At 45.0% G+C, this 17,338-nt stretch overlaps 1 protein-coding gene across 5 annotated transcripts in view; it reads right to left on the bottom strand.

Annotated features, from left to right (window-relative positions):
* TMEM132E (transmembrane protein 132E) overlaps positions 1 to 17,338 on the bottom strand; it is a 1,031,163-nt gene that overhangs the window by 168,549 nt on the left and 845,276 nt on the right. For all 5 annotated transcript variants that reach the window (XM_085649649.1, XM_085649650.1, XM_085649652.1 and 2 more), the window contains one exon: positions 10,026 to 10,169. In XM_085649649.1, coding sequence (XP_085505775.1) covers positions 10,026 to 10,169 — 144 coding nt within the window. The remainder of the gene's footprint in view (positions 1 to 10,025; positions 10,170 to 17,338) is intronic.

Genomic DNA, 17,338 nt, shown 5'->3' with positions numbered 1-17,338 from the left:
ATACTCACAAAAGCATGCTACTATGCCCCTATGACGACCTGCCACAACACCTACTGCAGGAATATTACTAGGTTGATTAAGGGCTGTACTCGTATTTGAAAAAAAGAATTAAAGTAGTTAATACTTTACAATACTTGATATATACATAACACCTTATTCTCAACATTTTGGAGGGGATTGTTATATCAAGGAAAAGATTAGGATCTGATCAGGATTTAGTTCCCTGAAGAAGTCCTGTTGTATCTGGGACGAAACATGATGGCTGTATTATATATTGATGTTTCAAGCATAAAATAAACATTATTATTTACTAATGAACTGCCTTAGCGCGTTACGAGTGCATCATTTTATGCATCTGGAACTACTTGTTGAATCTTGGGTTGCTAAACTAATCTATAACCGAAATGAACATTAAAATAAGAGAAATTGTGACATGCCTCTCCTATTTTCTTTATTAATACTCATATAGCATGCTTACTTTGATTTTATCTTGCTGCACAAATTTAAATCCGTGTCCAGTGTACAAGGAGTTAAATTAGAGTCCGCTGGATATATATGCACGTATATCTAAAGGTCAAGGGTTTCATTTTTGCAATGAGATAGAATCACAGTAACCAAGCCTTGAGAGTAGAGCCCTCAGTTGATTTCTTCTGATGATAAGTGTAATGTACTCTTTATAACCATTGAGGAGTAGGTTTTCTCCTGGTGAAGCGGTGCAGCAATGATAAGCTTTTCTGTCCAATTAAATCCTCCACTCACCTTCTGAGCCACACACAAAGAGGTATCACATACTTGCATTTTAATACAAAGAGAACCACTGAGACTGTCCCGATCACTCGCCAGCAGCGTGTTCGGATCACTTTAATACAAATATTTGCAGGGCAAGGGCTTTGTCTGGATAGATGGATTGCCCTGCGTCACTGTCATTCCCCACTTGGGGACGCTCACATTTACCGAATGGTATTATTACCTTCTCCCTCACCTCCATAGGTGTATAGCCTGTTCTTTCAGGTAAAGGGCTAATAAAGATTAACAGCATCTTCCAATGACACATCTCTGATTGGACCTGCTACAGCCTGATAGGGTCTTGGGCCACAAACCCTGCCATTTTACCTCCTAATCCCAGCCTTCTTTCTTCTACCTCCCCCCTATCTCTTTAAAATAGATCATAGTTTCCTCTGCAGGACTATAAGTCATAGTCTCCTATCTTAGGTGATCCAACCCATCCCTGTGGGTCAGGCCCTACAACCTCTAAATAGACGTATTACTATCTAGAAACACTATTGTTGTGTCCTAAATCACCAGCAGGCGGCAGCATTCCACCTCTGCTAGACCTAACAGACCCACTTCTACTGTCACTGAAAATCCTTAGGTTGAAACATTTTTGCTTCTGGGTGGACCTCTCAGACTCACTATCATAGTGCCTTTGGCCAAAACCCCTGCATTTTCTCCTCTCCTTCCCTGTCCCACTTGCTGCTGGGTAAACACCCCCTTTGTAGTTTTAACAGCGCTTTTATGGTTAGTCTCTGCTACTCATGGTGGACTCCCTGGGTGGTTTGACGCTGCCCCAACGCGATCGTTCTCTGTCGCACCGTGGTGGATTTCATTTAGTAATTCTAACAGTGCCTTCAACGGGATGGTCCTATGTTGCTGCTGCGTGGAACAGTGGCTAGAGTAGATTCACTCCTTTTACATTACTCCTCGGACTTCTTATACCCACTGATGCACATCATCAGCAGCTCCTACCTATGTCCTGTCCACCTTAAAAACGGTAAGTACCTTCATGCGTGAGTCTGTCTATTCTCACACTCTGCCCATGCTGCGTGCCTGACTTCAGATGCAAAATGCTGCCACCACATTGAAGCCCTCATGCACCTCACCCCATCTATGCCATATCAGACCAACCCACAAACAACACCCATTCAACCATGCACCGTGAAGGACAAGGAGCAACTCCGTGCAAATAGGAGCACTCTATGACCTAGCTAGGGATACATGCATCATGCAATCGGACCACCCAGACAAGTGCGGCGGGCTGCCGCGTGAGGGTTAGGAAAGAGAGCACTGTACAAGTAAACACCCAAACAATACAATGCTCAGAGAACATGTTGTTTCTGGCTACACACTGCTCTTCCAGGCAGTTCTCATCTACACAACTCCTAATTTAGTACAGACTGATGCTCCTCTGGGGGATGTAATCACCTCTAAACATCGCTCCCTCAAGAAGTTATTTTAATAGTAATGTAATTAGTAAGAGATGCCTGCTGGGAAACAATCTCCCAGTGTTTGCTATGGCGTTTAAGCCTGATTGTTGTCGGAAGCACATCCCCAAGCTCAAATCTGCTTTTCTGGTTCCTTTCCCAACGATTGCCGCCTTCCCCTTTATGTGACTTCAGGGAAGACGTGCTGGAGCACTGGCGCAAGGACCGTTCGGAGATCTGCAACTTAAATACGTCCGCCACAGGCTTCCATGTTTGATGCAGTACGCTAAGCCACAAACCAGGTGGTTTCCTTAAAGCCAGCTTGACTCGCCTCCGCTTTGGCTAGCGATTGTAACCTAGACCGGCTACGGATATATTTGATAAAACTCCCAGTCCCCAGGGATATTCTTGCCATATCGGTAAAAACCTGAATGGCTGAGGACAGAAGGGATTACCTTTGAAGTGGTCAGCAAAGGTTCACCTATTTGAAGCCCATATGTCCATGCCTGCTCTATACCTCTCAGGTGTCAACGCCGCTGCCCTGGTGAAGGGCACCTTGATATTGCTGATCAAAGTGACCCCTTGGCACATTTCTGTTGTTTTGAAAACTGGTTATATGTCATCCTCTCACATCATCTGAACTTACCAGGCCACACCGAAAAGGAAACGATTAGAATTTAATTTAAATTGAAGTCTTGTTGGTGCAGAGTCAAAGGTCCTGTGGACTACAGGCCAGAGGTCCAGGGCCACCAATGGTGAGCTTTGCAAGTCATAAGCCAGATGTTGAAGTTATTTGAAATTGCATTACTGCAAGGGAAGCTAAACAGCTTTTTTTAAGCTTGGAGCTGGAAAGGACACTTCTTTGCAGACCAAGACACCAGATTCTACTTTCAGTGCCTCGCCGAGGACGAGATGCACAGGAAGTCCATCACACACCAGCGAGTGGCACCTCATACAACTGGCCACAGACCGCCTGCATTGAGACAACAAACCCTACCCCAGAACAGGCGTAAGAAGCTGCCATAATCAAACAAAAGAGAAGAGACTTACTGAATTTAAAGGCAAGAAATACCTCTTGGTGCCGAGAAACATGCAGGCTTCATCTCAAAAAGTGGTACCCCATACACCATCATTCTAATAATATCTAACCTAGAAAAACCTTATCATTGTTTCTCTAGTCATCAAATAAATGGCATTTGATTATTAAAATAATCTCAACCAGCGTACACTGAAATTATCACTTCCTCAACATGAATCACACTCTTAACGGAAAAAACAAGGAACAATGTTTATCTTCATTTTTTTTTTAATGTTTTATATTTGAAGACATTTTTCATATAACATTATTGCCCACACATGTATGTATATGTGGAAAGATAAAGCAATTGAGGACAAACATACATGAACTCAAAAATTACTTCACAATAAAATTAAGGCATATGAAAAAGACAATCAAAATAACATATATAGTGTCCTACATTTTAACAGCTGTAGGGTTGTAACCAATTTTAACCCTCTCCTATACAGTACAATGAATACTGTGTGGCCCTTTTTGTTGGTGGTCGGAGCACTGCGTCTTTGAAGGAATGATGTCTTGATTTTCATCACTCATATTATACAAGTAAATCCTTGAACTTTACACTTGATGATAGCTTCTGGCCACACCCATAGGTGTGCCGACGCGTTTCGACCTTCGGATTAGGCCTGGAATCTATTTCAATGAAGGTCTGCTCCAGGGCTGAGGGACTTATTAATTGGACACGTTTATATGGGAACTTCCTATTGCTATAATTCCGGTGAACAGTGTATTTCTTTTATCAGTTCAGGTAGTACACGGGTTCAATTTGTAACCCTGAATAATCTCAGAAATGTCCAAGAGTAAAGATATTTGCAAATAGATTTCTTTCCAATGAGTTATTTAATAACCTCAATCATATATTCTGAGCTCCGTTTCTGCGCATAGCGTTCCTATTTTCCCTGCTTGAGAAACATGCAGGAGCAGCACTGAAGAACAAAAGATACCGCACCTTTCCAGCACAGGAAACTACAGATTACCCCAATCAGCAGAAGGAAAGAGAAGCATGTACTTGCCCGAAAAAGTAACAAAGCTCTGGCACAGAGACACACAAAGGGACTGTAGTCCAGCGTGGACAAGGGCTACCTGTCCTGACACCTCTAGAGATGAGACACCGGTCCTGAAGTGAGACGACAGCTGCCTCTAAAGATGAGATATCTCTCCTGAAGTGAGACGGCAGGCACCCCTAGAAATCTCTACAGATGAAGCACCTGTCTAGTAGTGAGAAGGCAAAAGTCTCTAGAGATGAGACATCTTGCGCTACAGTGGATTCAAGCTAGCCTGGCTGATAAGGAATGATACCCTGACACCGGTCTCAGGATGCTTGTTTCTGGTCCAGGGAGTACCTGGCTTGGCAGTTCAGGATGGACTGTTCCCATGAGGAGCAGGGTCAGGACTGATTTGCATATGGCTTGGTCTAAACTGGGAGTGGCATGGTGAGCAAAAGAACAATGGATTTAACCCAGATCTCTTGGCTGGGGGTGAATGTTTGATTTGTTCCGTACTCCGTCCATCATTTGTGTGTCTTTTGCTTCCTTGCCTTAAGTGTGGTGGGTATGCCCTGACATGGATCCCGGGGCCACTATGCCACTGGTTTCAAGCTAGCCTGGCTGATGGGGGGTAATACCCTGAAACCGGTCCCAGGATGCTTGATTTTGGTCCAGAGAGGACCTGGCTTGGTAGTTCGGGTTGGACTGTTCCCATGAGGAGCAGGGTCAAGACTGATTTGAATATGGCTGGGTGTAAACTGGGAGTGGCATGGTGAGCAAAATAACAAGGGATTAAACCCAGATCTCTTGACTGGGAGTGATTGTTTGAGTTGTTCCGCTTTCCGTAGATCATTTGTGTTTCTTCTGCTGAAGTGACAAGGCAGGCACCTCTAGACACCTGCGGAAGAGCGATACTTGTGGAAGAGACACCGATGAAGAGAGATACCCGTCTTTAAGTGAGTTGGCAGAAGTCTCTCTAAATTACATACCTGCCATGAAGTGACGCAGTAGAAACTTCTCCAACAAAAGCTTTACTTCTTATATATAAATGTAAACTGTGTCTTTCTTCATTGGCCCAAAACACTTTTTTCAGTGTAAAAGAAGCAAAGCATCTTCTGTTTCTTCATTTACCCCTCTTTGTGAATTTGATATTGGTCTAATGAGAAGTACTTAGTACCTTCTCATCTTGGCTGAAAGGGCTTGGTTGGTGTTTGTACCACAGGCTCCCTCTGGTTACACCTGGACTTCAAAGCAGACAACAGGTCTGAGCCTCTTTGCTGTGATGGATGAACATCAAGGGTTTGCATAACATCTAACACAAAAGCAAGTGCTTTAATAGCAGTGTTTCGGGTGACCATTACGCTCAGGTCTGAAACCGCTAACGAGCGTCACAGAGACAGGCGCAAGATTAAAAGGACACATCCCATCAAGCTGTCACTGCTGGCCAGGTGGAGCTTTGAAAACACAGCTTTTGCATTTTCAAGGGACTGTAGTGCCGGCAACAGTTACATGGTCTTCTGGGATATGGGAAAAGATCTAGAGGTATGGGAACAAAACCAAGAATTCCATCACAGTTGATAGTGCCCTTTACAAATACATATAACATAACATAACTATACCTGCCAACTTACAAATTATTGCCACGGTGTGAGGAGGGGTGGGATGTTGGGCGGGGCCTCGTGCTAAGAGCTACCTAAGAGGCACTCTGACCCTGACCAAGCACCCACACCCCCCCCTAAAAAATAAAAACAAAGTCATTGAGGCTGTCGCCGATGTCCTGGGGTGTTTTCACACCTCTTAATGGACATCAGCTGATCGCTGTCTCTGAAACTGCGCTGAAAATCCACTGTTTACAGCAGAGAAGCGTCGCCCCACAAGCCCCAGAGCTGAAAAATAAAACAGTAATAAAGTTTATTTATTACCGTTTTATTTTTACGCACCTCGTTCTGAACGAAGTGTCAGGACGGGGCGGGGCCAGCGCTGCCAAGTGGTAGCAGCAGGGAGATGAGCGCTTTAAAATGAGCATGTGTGTTTGGCCAGCCGTCTTAGGCTGGCCAGCCAGACATGCATATTTTAAAGTTCGCTAACCTAGCTGTCTTAGACTAGGGCTTTGGTGGGGGGCGGCCGACCAGCGGGAGGCCTGCCCCTCCCGGGGAGTTTTGGGCCGGGGGGCAGCCAGAACCCAGTGGGCTGGTTGGTCTCCCCTGGGCTAATTTGTGCTGGATTAACCTGGGGTTGGGCTACTTTTGGGCTGGGTTATTATATAGCCGGCCATCTTAGGTCACGGGCCACCATTTGGTGGACTGTGACACGACAGCCGGCTAGGTGGGTTGTAGTGGAGTTAGTTTTTGTCCCTCCCTCCCTCCCCATAGGAAGCAAGGGGTAGTTTTCGGGAATCCAGGAAGGTATTCCTGGGGTTGTCGCTGGAAGCAGGTGCTGGTGTGGCTCGCAATGGTTATAGGGGGCGCTTTTTCCTGGGTTATTGTGGTACCGCAGAGTACAGTTACAGTTTATTGGTTGGGAAGGTCACTCTGGGAGCTTGCAGGAAGGGGAAGACCATAGGAAGTTTACGTAGTTAGATAGGTGATGAAAGGTTAGGAAATTTCAGGTTGTGAGGTTATAATTGTTGCAGGGGGGAACCATTTTGGGGGAGGGGGGTGGGGGGTAAAGTAGAAGGACAATAATTAGTGAGGATCGGTTTTGTACGGCAGAGGCCAAGGGATTTTGGATGATAGGTGCACCTGTTTCCAATAAAGCGGCCTTTTCCACACCAACAAGCTAGTCTGTGGTCTGTGCTGCACCCCCCGTTGGCCCAAAGCCTGGGTTAGAGAAAGTGCAGGACTTCAGTGCTCTTAGGAGCAATGGGAGAGCCTGCTCTATCCAATCCTGGTGCTGCTTTCATGCTGTGAAAGCAGCGCCAGGATCTGGTAGTGCAGTTTCCTGCATCGGGAGCTGCCTGGAAGACACCCGCGGGAGGAGAACGTTGCGCTGCGAAGGTAAGTCAATTAATTTTATTTATTTATGTTTTTGTGACTCCCTGCGCACCACCCTCGGTACAAGCCAGTTGCTCTTGGGAGACTGTGCATTCTTCTTGCAGGCAAAGCCTCTGAGTAAAAGGCTCAAGACACGGGGTTTCCTGTAAAACTTGGATTTCTCATTAAGCCTGTTTTGCAAAGAACCAGATTGCTGTGTGCAGGAATGGCTCTAGTGAAGTGTGGATCAAGTCAGAAGTAACCAAGCCCGATGAGGCAACAACAGACCTGCCAATGTCCTAATAAAACTTACGGTGTGAGAAGAGGGACTCTGGAGGGGCGGGGCCAAAGGAGGGGTCGGGATCTTAAGTCCAATTTCCTCTGAAGTACAAAGTGCTTCTGAGGGGTGTGGCTATCAAAGTAGGGGGCGTGGCTTTGGGTAGTTAAGTGCCCATGATCCACAGTAACCTCTAACCCCCCCCCCCCCCCCCCCCCCGACCCCCATTAAAAGACAATCGGAAGTTTCAAAGGCTGCCGCTGATGTCCTGGGGAGGTTGTAAAACCCCAAGTGACATCAGCTGTGCTAGCCTTGAACACAATGTGAGTCAGAAACGCTCGCTGCAGGAGTTTTCCACTCACATTGTCTACCACTGTGTGATTTCAGCTCCTCACCCGGTGACCATGTGAAAGGAGCCGAAATCGTGAGACACACGGTGGCGTCGTGTGAGTTGGCAGGTCTGCAACAATATAGGGTTACCAGGCTTCCTGATTGGCTAGGACAGTCACAGCTTTTCTCCAGCCGTCCAGGCAGATTTTGGCAAATTTGGCGCATGTCCTGGTTTTCAGAGAGGGTCGACTGAAAAAAGTGGGAGTCCCATTTGCATCAGTTCCAAAGCAGGACTAGTTAGCAGCTGTGTTTAATTAACAAGTTTGATGCTGGGTTTAAAAATTGCATTTTATTTATTTCCTTAGTGTTTCTATGTTGATGAGTGCTGCCATACTGTGCTGATAAGTTGTTCTAAAATTGCAGTCCTTCTTCTATTTTTGTGAAATGTTCTGGGTTTTGGTTTTCAAAATCTGCTCATCCTGCATCAATAGCACATTTGAGTCAGTAATAACTTATCAGCAAGTGACTATATTATCACAAAAAGTGCTCCAGTTTCTTAAACAATAGGTTTTCTCTTAGTAAGCTTCGGTGGAACGGCCATGGGCACGCTATGTCAAAATGCTCCAAGGCCATCTCTTTTCCCAGTTCTATAGCACCTGGAGAACCCAAGCGATGGATACCTTCCAGGAGGACTTGCCAGACCCTGTTAGTCAATGGCCACCCAGCTGAAATAATAAACATAGCCGCTATATCCAGAGGCACTGCTAAATCTGCAAGCATAATTACAGAAGTTGCAGCCTTTTAAAGAAACTCTTTTGTGTGTGCTCTTCATCTTGTGAGTGGTGGTCGCCTCTTTGAGCTGCCCAAAGCATGTCCAGAAGGGTGCAGGTCCAAAAGTTTACCGTAAGTTAATATATCGAACAAAACATATATTTGTTTGTAAAGCACAACAATAAATTGTGTCAAACTTAGTTAAATTGACACAAAAAAAAAGATATCTTTGTACTCAACCATTGGTGCATTTTTTTTTTTTTAGAATGCATTAGATTGTGTTTCAGTAGTGAAAGAAATTATAAAAATACATATACACATTCAGAAAAAATATAGTAAATATTATTACAAACAAAATCACATATAATCGTAAAGAACAAACACATTTTGTGGTCACTCCTTGCCTATCCCGGCCATATCTTTGAAAAATTGCAAATGTTTTTTTGATTGTCCTTCAAAGAGTTCACAATCTACCTAGTAGGTAGCCAGGGGAATAAACAAATAGCTTCTTTTTTGTGCTAAATTACACACTTCCTCAGTTTCGAAAATTATGGAAAATCACCCTTAGTTGGCTCCTCCAAAGAATAGTTGGCCGACACGTTTTGGCCTTTGTAGAATTGAAGGCCTCATCAGGACCGGTGGTTGATAGGTGGCCAATAACTCTTGGCACAGCGCTCAGACTTATATACAATATTATAAGTCTTCATATGATATTTAAAAATTAAGTACATGGCAATGGAGATGTACTCACAGTCCTATTTTATCTACTGCTCGCTCGGTAACCAGTGCTGTTTCATGTTTAGACATAAAGTCGGAGTTTAATGGAGGGAACTGGTTTGACTTTGGCTAAGATGAAAGCTCTGTGTCTGCTAATGTTTGATGGAAACCCGGTGAACTTCCTCAATGGTGTAGCAACCGTGCTTGTAGTTCTGACCTAAACTCCGACTTGATGTCCAAAATAAGTCTCAGCGCGGTGCCAAGAGTTATGTTTGATATATTAACTTAAGGTAAACTTTTGTTTCTGCGCTCCCCTTTCCCCTATGGTCAGTATGTTAACCCTAGAGCGGCAGTGATTAAAGGGTACCTCCTTGTTTTTTTTAATAAGAATGATGTAGGTAGCAGATGAGGTGAGGAAGAGGAGTCCCGGTAGTGTGCCTAAGAAAGCTATGAAAAGCAAATGCAGGACGACACGGACGGAGGATTGGCAGAAAGAAGCACGGCACAGAAGTTAAAGAAAGAGAGAAATTACATCAAAGAAACCATACACGTCTCTCTTGAATGATCTAGGTAAAGAGATACACAAAAGGTGCTGCAAGCACTCCAGTAGAGTTCCACTGAGAGTTGATCAGAAGGAACGGGCTACATATACTATGTGAAACACTGCATTCAGTTATGGCTCCACAGACTTACCTTGATAATGTCTTCGTTGGCTGACTTGCACTCCACGACAGGGGACACGTCTGTGATGGCCCCCGTGGTCTCGATGGCAATCACCTTGACCGGGATGGCCACTGTCCTGCCAGTCAGGATAGCTGTGTTGATGATCTCGGTGTCCTGAAAGGTAAGAGAACAAATGGGTCTGAGTGCTAGGACCATGGGAAAACTCACACTTGATTGAGGTTCTAGACATTATCACATGCATGAGACATGTCTCTCTTAAAGGTAGGAGAAAGCACTAAAATAACTACAGGAGGGAGAAGATGAAGCGGGAAGACTCTTATGGGCGACTGTGCTCTACAAACCTGGCACTAATAATAGCACAACAACATAACACATAACAGAGGCATTTGAATCCAGAACAGCTGTCACTACAGGACAGAAGTTGAGCAGGAAGTGAGCAGAAGTGTCATTGTGCGACAAGACGTTCCAAATTAAGGCTTCTTGCAAAGTCTCGTGAGGTAAATTAGGCAACTTCTTGACTGGAAGGTGGTAAGTAATTGCAAGCACCATGCAGCAGGAGTGTTGAGAGCAAAATCCTTAACATCAAAAACTCCCGGAAAAGACTTGGTACTGACAGTGTGAGAGGAAAGCAGTGAGCTAAGCTGTTAGCACATGTATACTTACCACGTATAAAATATGAATTGCACAATAAATGGATGTGGGTTGACTGCATCACCCCAAATGACTAAAGTGGTTAGACTTATTGCAAGCTTTCCTCCCGTCACCTTTTGTGTGTTTGATGTACCGGCCTAAGTGTCAAGGGTATGCCCAGATGACTGCGCCCTGTGCTCACTGTGTCACGGGAGCACAGCTAGACATGACTGACGAGCCTCAATCAGGATGAAACTGGCCTTGTGTTGCTTGTTTTCCCGTTCAAGGAACACCTGGCCTGGATGTTTGAGCTGGACTGTTCTCATGAGGAGCAGGGTCAAGACTGATTAGCACATGGCTGGGTCCACACTGAGGTGGCATGGTAGGCAAAAGAATGATGGGTTGGAAAACTACCCGAGCAATTGCCAGTGGTTAGACTTATTGCAAGCGTTCCTCCCCCTTTTGTGTGCATGATGTAGTGCCCTAAGTGGCAAGTGTATGCCCAGACATGAATCCTTTGTTCAGTGTGCCACTGGATCAAAGCTATACTTGATTGACGAGCACCAATCAGTGTGAAACTGGTCTTGAGTTGCTTGTGTTCTGGTTCCGAGAGGGCCTGGCAGTTCGGCTGGACTGTTCCTACTGGAGCAGGGTCAAGACTGATTTGCATATGGCTGGGTACAAACTGAGGTGGCATGATGGTCAAAGAACGAAGGGTTATACTGCTACCCTGAGCAGTTGCCAGTGATTGGATAATCGTAAGCACACTTTTTGTGTGTTTGATGTACTGCCTTAAGTGGCAAGGATATGCCCCCATGTAGGCCTCATACTCACTGTGCCACTGGAGCCAAGCTACACTCTACTGATGAGCCCCAATCACGGCAAACTCACTCTTGGGTTGCTTGTTTCAGGGAGAACATGGTCTGAGAGTTCAGGGTGGACTGTTCCTATATGAGCAGGGTCAGGACTGATATTCATATGGCTGGGTCCCAACTACGAAAGCATGGCGGACAAAAGAACAAGGGCTTGGAACACCACCAGGGTGATTGCCAGTGGTTAGATGTTTGCGCGTATTTCTCCCATTACCTGTGGTGTGTTTGATATACCACTCTAAGTGGGAGTGGTATGTCCAGCCCTGGCTCCCGTATCCCGATGTGCCACCGGAGCTAAACAACACCTGACTGACGAGCCCCTAATAGGGTGAAAACCAGTCTTGCTTTGCTTGTATTCCAGCTCATGGTGGACCTGGCCCGGCAGTTCAGCCTGGGGTGCTCTTAGGAGGGATTCAAGACATATTTGATGGGTAAAAGAACAATGAGTTGGAATGCTAAACTGACTGAAGGCCTGTGGTTAGACTTCTTGCAGGTGCTCCTCCCATCACCTTTTGAGGGTTTTCTTTCTCCCATATAACCTGTCACTCTCATTTCATACAACAGAAATGGTTAAGGTCTTCTCAGGCTCAAACGAACCCTTCTTGGTACCGTCCACTCAGGGAGTTTACTTTTTCCTGCTTATGCTTGGAAGTGACCAGTACAAAAATGAAGTAGGACCCTAGTAAGGGGAATTTGGCCTGTGCATCATTAACCTCCCCGGTGGACTGGTATGAGAGCACCAGGATTGTTGAAACAGAATATGGTTTGAATCCGATCAAACTTTATCGAGCATTTGACTCGATAGAGTCAAATGATGGCGCTGTACTGGGAGCCACCTCCGCGAGAGTAGCATTTTGTAACAGGAGGATACTTTTCTCAGCATGGATGATGTGCCTTTCTACCTAGTGGCCTCAGAAAGTCTAGCTATGCTTATGTAGTAAAGTGGGGATCCACTAAGTGACAAGAAGGCTCAGAACTGCAAAAGGCGCACATCTCTGTACCTTCCAAACAACACCATACATATGTAGGTACAGTGCCTGGATCCATGTTTGCTCTCTGGTGTGCTTAGCAAAGTTCAGTGTTTATCAAACTGTACCCCTGTTTCTGTACCTGCTTGAGAACACACTGAAACACTCAGTGAGGGGCCAGAAAAGCTAGGAGATCAATTGGTGTTATGCAGAAGATGCAGGCCAAAGGAAGATTTACTGCAAGGTTTTCAGCTTATAAATAAGTAAATGAAGATGGTGCGAAGCAGAGTAAGAAAGCTAAGAATAAAGACTGAAGAATTAACGCTATCGGTAGATATGCAAACGGGAATGGGTTTCCATGGTGAAACAGAATTAATAATGGCCACAGATTCCCTATCAGTCTCCACTTGATGGTGAAAAATAGAAATGCAACCAGGATGAGGCAGAAAGAAGACCAAGAAGCTGGGCAAAGTCTATGTCTGAAAGATGTGTACGTCCAGTCCCCTAAGCTCCCTTCTCTGCAATAGTTTTCGTGACAGTTCGAGTCTTGGCACCAGGCGGTGGCACTCGCACATTCCATGAATGGGCACAAGTCAGCTGGCAGTACTGAAATCAGCCAAATAGTAACACCTCATGTTAACCTATGCAATATGTGCATTCGTGGCAAGTGGCTGATGGGCATGGAAGTGGAAGCTCACTCCCTGTGCGGTGATAACCGCGAGAGCGAGAACAAAGGTTGCAAGAGAGGTGGCTCACTAGCCCACTTGCCATGCGGTTCTTACCAAACATTCTCACAGTTTGAAAATATAACCCGAACGCATGTGCATTCATGAAATAAATGAGAATATGGAGGATGCGCTGGCGGATGCCAGGCCTTGGATGTCGGATGCAAAAGCCCCAGCTAACTCCAACTTGAGCGAGTGAAGTCCGGCTAGGCACTTGCGGTGATCTAAGAGATTGTATGGACACAAACAGCCTGGACGTATGGAAATCAGTCAACATCCATACAACTGTCAGCAGCAATGTCTTTAGTAATCTACTGACGGACCAACAAGTCACAAAAAACGCTTTCTCTGGCATGGCTCCATGTTGTGGAAAGCTCTTCCCAAAAACTGGGAAAAAGCGATAGACTGTCTAACCTTCAGAAAAGCTCAAAAGGCTAAAAGCTCCCTTGCTTTGCTTACACTTACGTTAAACTCCAGAGACTGCTGTGTGGGCCAGAAGGAGAAATGGACTCATCAGAAATACATAACAACCACTTAAGTAATAGTATTTCACACACTCCCTCATTTTAAGTTGTCATTGTTGAACTGAACTTGTTCTATGGAAATAATATCGCTCTAAATAAATTGCAGTATTACCACTCCATGTAGTTAGTACTAAATAAACATAAAAATAAATCGGATTACTTTTTAAATAGCTTTACCAAAGCCTTAGGCTGTCTGGAAACAGTAGAAGGCAAAACAATGGATATTTTCTCAGTGCTAGAAAATATCTAGCCAGTGCTTGTTTAGTCGCAATGGGATACCAGGCTTGGTTCACAAGCTTCTAGAACAGGGTTTTGTGTAATGAGAGATACTTGTGGTTAATGAAAATCATCCCACGCTACTATAATATTAATTCATTAATAGTGACCACATCTGACAGGATTATATTAGTGGCCACCATATACAAGATTACCAGCAGTGAACACCTCTCTGCACCAGGCAGGGTTACTAGTGGTAATGTAAAACAAGCATTGGCATAGCAAATAGGTCTCGCCTTTGGGACTTATAAGTGTTTAGCGATGCAACAGTTGATGTTGTTGCACCAAGGATATTCTGCTGCATAACTAAATACTTACAAGGTCCCAAAAGCGAGACCTATTGGCTATGTCAATGCTTGTTAAGTAATTTTGTAGTGGGAGAGTGCCCCTGGTTGCACATTCTGGGTCTGTGGGTCATATAAAAAGCATGGTTTATAGTCTTACGGGCAAAAAAAAATCTGATACAGTGCGTGTCCAACGTAGGTCCAGGAGGGCTGGATATCCATTTTCAGGGTAAAGATTTACGTACACTTAATTTGAATGGAACGTAATTTGCAATGAATTTGAACTCTGCCCTGAATCGGACTTTCTAGACATATGTTGAACTTGCCTTCTGTAGTAATTCCTCAGCACAGCAGAGTAAGGGCTAGTGGCAGATAATCCACATTTCACGCAACTCGCTTCCTGTAACCACACTCATGACATGGGCACTTGTCTGCCTTTCAGATGTTGGTTAAAACCATACTGTTTTGATCACTGCTGCCGGATCAACACTTTGTTGGTGCCTGGATGTCTGCAGATGTTAGCAGTGCTATATAAGTGACTTGATGATGTCATCATCGTGCACAGACTACACCACTCCTCCTGCACGCAATGTCATAGCATGTACAGTGCGAGTTGTCGCTATGTTAAAGCGCGATAAACGGAAATAAATAAATAAAGGACACCTTCAAAGCCACAGCCCTTGCCCCCTGACCTCTCCCAGAAGCGCCCATATGCGCACGTTATAAAAATAAATGTAAACAAATAAAACCAGGGTAGGCATGGGGAGATTACGTGATTTTGCGCAGGATCACAGGATGTTGAGCCGTCAAGAAAGTGAAAGCGACGCGAGACAGGAAAATGTAAACAAGCGCGCGTACCCACGCTAATTAGAAACAGATGGCCCCTGCGCGCCGCTGCTCGCTCCCGCAAGGTGGATGCCGCCACACACACACATGAGTGTTACAAAAGTGCAGACCGATTCCAAAAGGTCATGTCCTTGAGCAGCGCATGCCCGCTGCACTAGGCTTGACCTATAAAGGATTTGTTGATTTAGGATGTCCCTACGTGAGCAATACATTGCCGGTATAGCTTAAAATCTCCTGGCACAGGTAAAAATACTAGTAATAAGTGTCCCAGTGCTACATTATTTATCACTCAAATATCAACTTTAAAAAATATTTTGGAAATTCAAAAAAAAATTCTAAAATGTTGGTGCATGTTTATTAATTCAGTGAAGCAAAACTTCAAAATGAGCTTGTCCGAGCTCTTCCTTGGAGACGCCTGGACTAGAAGGTACTTGTAGGAACAGTAAAAATGCGCCAGAGCTCTCTCAGGCATCACCTGCAGAGTGTTCATTGATGTGAGCCCAACACACATTCTAGATGTTGTCGGCTGAGTTTTCAGATGGATTCTTCTCTTCTGGCCAGGTGTGACTAAGCAAGAAGGTTGGCAAACCAGAAGAGGAACACGTCTGAGTGCCAAGGCTTTACTAATGATTTGCCAGAACTCCTCAATTAGGAGCAACAGTTCCACAGTTTGGAGCACAACTGAAAGGGCCAGCCTATCCCTGCAGGGCTTCCAAGTGCAAGTAAATAAAAAAAAAGGTTTAAGAGGAGCTAGCAGCAGACTTAACGGTCTAGCTACAAAAATGTGTTTGACTGCAAGATTGCCAGGTTTCCTTATGCTTTTGTTTTTCTTCTTCAGAAGGAAATTTATTCCACTGCCATTGGGACTTTTAAAGTGGGCTTCATTGGAGGATTAGCCCTTTTTATTAAGTTCTGCAAGGTATAGAGCACCGCTTGGTTAGTAATTGCTGATCATTTATTGCTCAGCCATCAGTTTGGAGTCTTAAGTACGAGGCAGTTTGCCAAGCTTCAGCTCAGCAATGGTTGCATCCAACCAGGTGCCTTTAGCCTTGCATTTCTAGATTATTTCAGCAACACAGCACCCAGACAACAAACCATTTGCGGTTGGTAGGCGCTTTACAAAACTGCTGCTCACTCACAGGGAGATTCTTAGAGAATGGCATGATCAAAGCAAATTCAAACTTAAGGGTGGAGTGGTGAATCCAGACTAATGCGTGGTTACGTACACATTTTGCTACCATGGGAGAAGTGTGGCGCAGCGGCCAGAGTGGCTGACTCCAGAGTACTGGGCCCATGGTTCGTGGCTGGCGGCAGCTCAGCATCATATGACTCTGGGCAATAGGTCACTTAATCTCCCCACCGGCCCCCGGCGCCTGGATACCCTTAGGGGTGATAAGTGGTGCTTTACAAATCTGGAATTATAAAATCTGAATTATGGTTTGCTCTAAGAATGTATACTTTTTTGTGGTTGGTCTGTGTTGAATGATGACCAAAGTCCAAGGCTTGTGAGATTCCACCAGACCAGCAGCCATGTTGTGCAAAAGATCATTAAACCAAAGGGCTTAGGCGATGACAATTTTACAGCCTTGGTTCATTAACGGGTGAAGTAAGTCTAGAAAATCAGATTCAAGGGTCTTTACACCTTGCACTGTCTGAGCACAAAGGAGGAGAAGATGAGCCTAGATGAGTGGGCTAATCAAGAGGAGAGCTACAAGCACAATGGAAGCGATTGGCTCAGTCCTCGGTAGCTGATTACAGTGCTGCTTTCGGCCACTCTCCCATGCCGGCAGCGACGTCACCATTTGCATAGTAACCTGCTGCTGCTTGTGACCAGTAGAACATCAGGGAAAGAAGAGAAAGAAATTGCCTCTTGAGCCATAATGAAGGTACTTGGAGGAAGTTGGCTGGCAGCCCAGGGCTGCATCCGCCGTGATTACCAGTGGGGCTAGTAAATTGTGGGTAGCGAAGGAATGCATGGGGCTACGGGATGGTTAGTTCTATCTATGAGCTACGGCAGGTGATGCACAGTGATCTCAGACTTACTGTGCATAAATGATTATTAATGACCCACTTATGGTTGCAAGACAACAAGATGCTGGTCTCAATCAACCACTGTCCACGCCTCACATCAAATCCCTCATGTGTTTTTCATTCAGAACAGCTCCAGCATATCAAGCTTGCATCAGAGCTGATGGCC

The sequence above is a fragment of the Triturus cristatus genome, chromosome 3_2 (assembly GCF_964204655.1).
Source record: "Triturus cristatus chromosome 3_2, aTriCri1.1, whole genome shotgun sequence".
NCBI lineage: Eukaryota > Metazoa > Chordata > Amphibia > Caudata > Salamandridae > Triturus > Triturus cristatus.
This window is presented reverse-complemented; position numbering and strand designations above follow the sequence as displayed.